This window comes from Antrostomus carolinensis, unplaced genomic scaffold (genome assembly GCF_000700745.2).
Source record: "Antrostomus carolinensis isolate BGI_N321 unplaced genomic scaffold, ASM70074v2 scaffold15163, whole genome shotgun sequence".
In the NCBI taxonomy this organism is placed as follows: domain Eukaryota; kingdom Metazoa; phylum Chordata; class Aves; order Caprimulgiformes; family Caprimulgidae; genus Antrostomus; species Antrostomus carolinensis.
In genome coordinates, this window is record NW_010303374.1 from 28,844 (window position 1) to 33,384 (window position 4,541).

Consider the following 4,541-nt stretch of genomic DNA (forward strand, 5'->3'; position numbering starts at 1 on the left):
AGAAGGACACAATGTAGTGTTATTTTTATTAAAAAAAAAAACAAAAGAAAACAAAAAAAACCCACCAAAACAGATTAAAATGGGGGTAATCATTGACTACCATATGAAGAAGATAGCTAACAAGAGTGCAACCACGCTTTTTATGTGTAATGGCTTTAGTGATTCATAATAATTTCCAATTATGTACTACTTGAATAAATGACAATTATAAAGAGAACATATTAATTTTCTAGGAGAAATACCTATGCGTATCAAGCATGAAAATGTTTCTCGAGCCAAGAGAATTTGCTCTTTAGCTATCATCATACCAAAGATGTTCAATTTTCAAGACTTAATCATAATTAAAAAAAGTTCTGACACACTATGTTATGCTATCAAAACAGAAAAAAAGAAAAAGACAAATACCTGGAGCTTGCCTGTATTGCATTATTCTTTAATATAAATGACATATACATTTTAAAAATTAGAGAGATTGACCTTGGAGTATTAAGAGGCTGCAGAAGATCCTTTTAAGGTGACATTCTTATTGAGTATATGTTTAGCTTTGTAGAGTGACAGTAGAAATGTGCAGCCTACCTTTGATGTGCTTGCTACCCACTGGTATGAGTTGAAGAATCCCATTTTGCAGAGGGCTTCAAATCAAACTTCTATGAATGCTGTCCCAGCCATATCCAGCTAGGCCTTACAGTTATTTCAGTTCATATTTTGCTATACTTATGATTTTACTTATAATCCAAATTCCATAAATACATCAGATGGGGAGCCTGCATATCTCTACTTGACAATTAAAAACACTGTTTAAAAAACAAAAACAGTAAAGGATGCTGACAGATGTACCATGCAGAACAAGTGAACAGTGAACTGCTATTATTTTTGGTTTAGGTATATACATGGATTGACACCAATGACTAAACCTTAATACCTTACTCTGCAAGGCAGTCTCACTGAAGTAATTAAAACTGCTCTTGTGACTAAGGTGAGAGGGATTTGCCCTAGAGAAATTTAGTCATTGAGCTCCAGACATAGCTAACAGGTATTGTACTGCAGACTACTTGTTAATTTGTTCAATAGGATTCTATTAGGCTAATCCTGAATAGCATTGCTCTAGAAGAATGGCAGACTTTAAAGAACTATGTGTACAATATGAATTTATTTTATTTTTTTCCCAGAATAATGACATTAGCAACAACATTATTTGCCTCTGCTAAATAGATACATTCAGAATTAGCTTAGTGTTATAGTGAATATTTTTAAACCTCCAGGGCTTGAAATTAATTTAAAGGAGATAACTCTCACCTTCTCAAGTCTCAAGATTATTTGAGGGTCTTTTTTCTCTCCCCCTTTTTTGTGTGTGTGTGTGTGTGTGTGTGTGTGTATGGCTATAAAAATAACCTCAATCACTATTTTCTTTTTTTTTTTGTTTTTTATACCATAGCTTGACAAATATTTACTCTGAATCTCATATACAGTGGAATTTGAAAACCTGTGGCATTCAGCAAACTGAAAAATACCACAGAAAGCATGCTGGAAAAGAAGGCTGAAATAAGTCAGTTTAAAGCAGAGTTGGCAATTCTTTTTGATGGTATGCTTGATCCTGTACATCTGTAATGATTCATTTATTCTACATCAGTGGATCATCTCCACTTTAAATTTAAGTTTTTGGTATTTGGTACTAATTGTTAGCAACAATTTTTTGAACAGGCCTATTACAACAGGTACTTTAGCTGAAACACAACCGAACCCATCTTTAGACATCTATTTATAGTTTCCAATCTGTACTGCAGAGCGTTCATGGATACATCGGAAAGCAGAGGGCTGGATTTCCCAGTACTGCACGGGGTTGCTGAAGAGACTGACACCAGAGTAGCTAGCCTTTTTGGTGTTGTAGCCAAGAGGGCAAAAGTCGTTGATACCAATTGAAGCAATTTTGTTGTTATGAAGATAGACTACCTGAAAAGCATAGAAGTACAGAAGTGAGAAATAAAGTTACCATGGCAAATAAGATAAATTATTTGATGTCAAATGCTTGGTATGCATTCTGCAATGTTATACACTGCAAAAATACCCATTTTTTCCCAAACAAATGTTTGATTCTGCCTTCCTTTTGAAATACCAAATTAGAAATAATTTCTACAGAAAAAGTAGAAACTGTGCAAGGCAATCTAATAACATTACTATCATTTGATCATAATGTAACCAAAAAAGGAGTCAAAGATGTGGCATTATTAATACAGTGCTGTGGTTCAGAAACATGTACTGTATATAAAGAACGTATTTGGTGCTAACTGGTTTCTCTCCAGCTCTAATGCTTTCACTCTCATGAGTGCAACTGTACAGGACTCAGAGCCAAAGTAATCACTAATGATGGTTTTAAATAGCTGATGCATATTACTTTGCTCCAGAGTCACCATTTCTGATGAATTTTCCCAAGCCGAATGCAAGTGGTAATTTACATTTGGGAGTCTTCATTCTTTGGGAACTTGTTTTTCCATAAAATCTTAGTCCAAGCAAAGACAGAGTTTAATTGGTTCCAAGAGGCCATATTTCTAGCTATCCAGCCACACAGTCATCAAAAATACTGCTGATGAGAAATGTATATTGCATCTCTTTGCCTTCTTGAAGGCATAGCTTTGTGAGATACCAGAGGCAAGGTTCTTGGGAAAGATTGCAAAATGTCACTGAGTTGAATTTTTAAAAATTCAACAGAAGAATTGTCCTTTGATATATTTTTTGAGTAAATAGGGAATCAAAGTACACAAATAATCCCATATTTGTTGTGTCCCCTCAGACACACAGAGATACAAATGCACACCTCCAGGTCTGTACACCTCCATAGCTACAACCACATAAAAATCATAATAAGAGTCTTCTTGTTTGCAAATTTTCATAGAATTATAGAATGGTTAGGGTTGGAAGGGACCTTAAAGATCATCTAGTTCCAATCCCCCTGCCATCAGCAGGGACACCTTCCACTAGACCAGGTTGCTCAAAGCCTCATCCAGCCTGGCCTTGAACACTTCCAGGGAGGGGGCATCCACAACTTCTCTGGCAACCTGTTCCAGTGTCTCACCACCCTCACAGTGAAGAATTTCTTCCTAATGTCTAATCTAAACCTACCCTCTTTCAGTTTAAAGCCATTATCCCTTGTTCTATTACTACCTGCCCTTGTAAGAAGTCCCTCCCCAACTTTCTTGTAGGCCCCTTTCAGGAACTGGAAGGCAGCTAAAAGGTCTCCCTGAAGCCTTCTTTTCTCCAGGCTGAACAGCCCCAACTCTCTCAGCCTGTCTTCACAGGAGACGTGCTCCAGCTCTCGGATCATCCTTGTGGCCCTTCTCTGGACTTGTTCCAACTGGTCCATGTCTTTCTTATGTTGGAGGCTCCAGAACTGGACGCAGTACTCCAGGTGGGGCCTCACAAGAGAGGAGTAGAGGGGCAGAATCACCTCCCTCGACCTGCTGGACACGCTTCTCTTGATGCAGCCCAGGATACGGTTATTGGCCTTCTGGGCTGCAAGCGCACATTGTCTACTGGTGTTCAGCTTCTCATCTACCACCACTCCCAAGTCCTTCTCTTCAGAGCTGGCCTCAAGCCACTCATTACCCAGCCTGTATTTATGTTTGGGATTGCGCCAACCCAGGTGCAGGACCTTGGATTTGGCCTTGTTGAACTTCATGAGGTTTGCACAGGCCCACCTCTCAAGCCTGTTAAGATCCTTCTGGTTGGCATCCCATCCCTCCAGTGTGTCAACCACACCACACAGCTTGGTGTCATCAATAGGCCTATTCAAGTTTATGAAACTTGCATCAAGTTATCTTTTGCACAAATATTGTATATATTTCTGTTAAAGACTGAATAATCACACAAATATCACTCAGAATATTTCAACTATTGAGCTCTGAGGCAGTATGATAAACTTTACCTGGATATATTTGTGTTCACCCAGCCCGCTAGGTACTCTGACAAGTTCATTGTTGTTCAAATGGAGCTCTCTCAGATGAGGTACATTGTTAAGAGAACCATTTTCAACTGAAGAAATACTGTTGAAGCTGAGACCCAATCTGGAGGGAAAAAAAAAAAAAAAAAGTATGGTAAACTTGCTCACATAACCATCTTTCTTGGGTTGATTATTTCTGTACAATACTGTTGTAGAACAGACCAGGCTAATTTTCAGAATTATGCATGAGGTAAAGAGTCACCACAGAAAAAAGTTTAGATAAATGTATTTAAATAAGTTTTACATCTGAAATGAACTATCATAAAAATCATTATATCATTCAACTTCTGCCCAAGGTACTGCATACTTTGATGAGCTATATAACTAATCCCACTGTAAAAACCTACTGTGTACCTCCATAAGCATTAGTCTTTCTTTAAAAGCTGAATAAGTGTTTCTTGCATGACTTTAGAAGCACTGACTGTAACTCTCTTTGTCCAACTACATAATACAGTTTAAATCTTCACCACATCTTTCTAAGATTCTTATGTAGGTAGAGCCATGTTACAGACTGGAAGCAGGAACTGAATCATATGTAATGATCTGT

The 4,541-nt window shown here is 37.7% G+C and overlaps 1 protein-coding gene across 1 annotated transcript; it reads right to left on the reverse strand.

Moving 5' to 3' along the window:
* Positions 1–1,131: 1,131 nt before the first annotated feature.
* Positions 1,132–4,058, reverse strand: DCN (decorin; the record flags this gene model as incomplete). Its single annotated transcript, XM_010164077.1, has 2 exons — positions 1,132–1,950; positions 3,920–4,058. Coding segments are annotated over 2 exons (334 nt in total), but the record flags the coding sequence as incomplete, so codon positions are not given.
* Between the last annotated feature and the right edge of the window lie 483 nt (positions 4,059–4,541).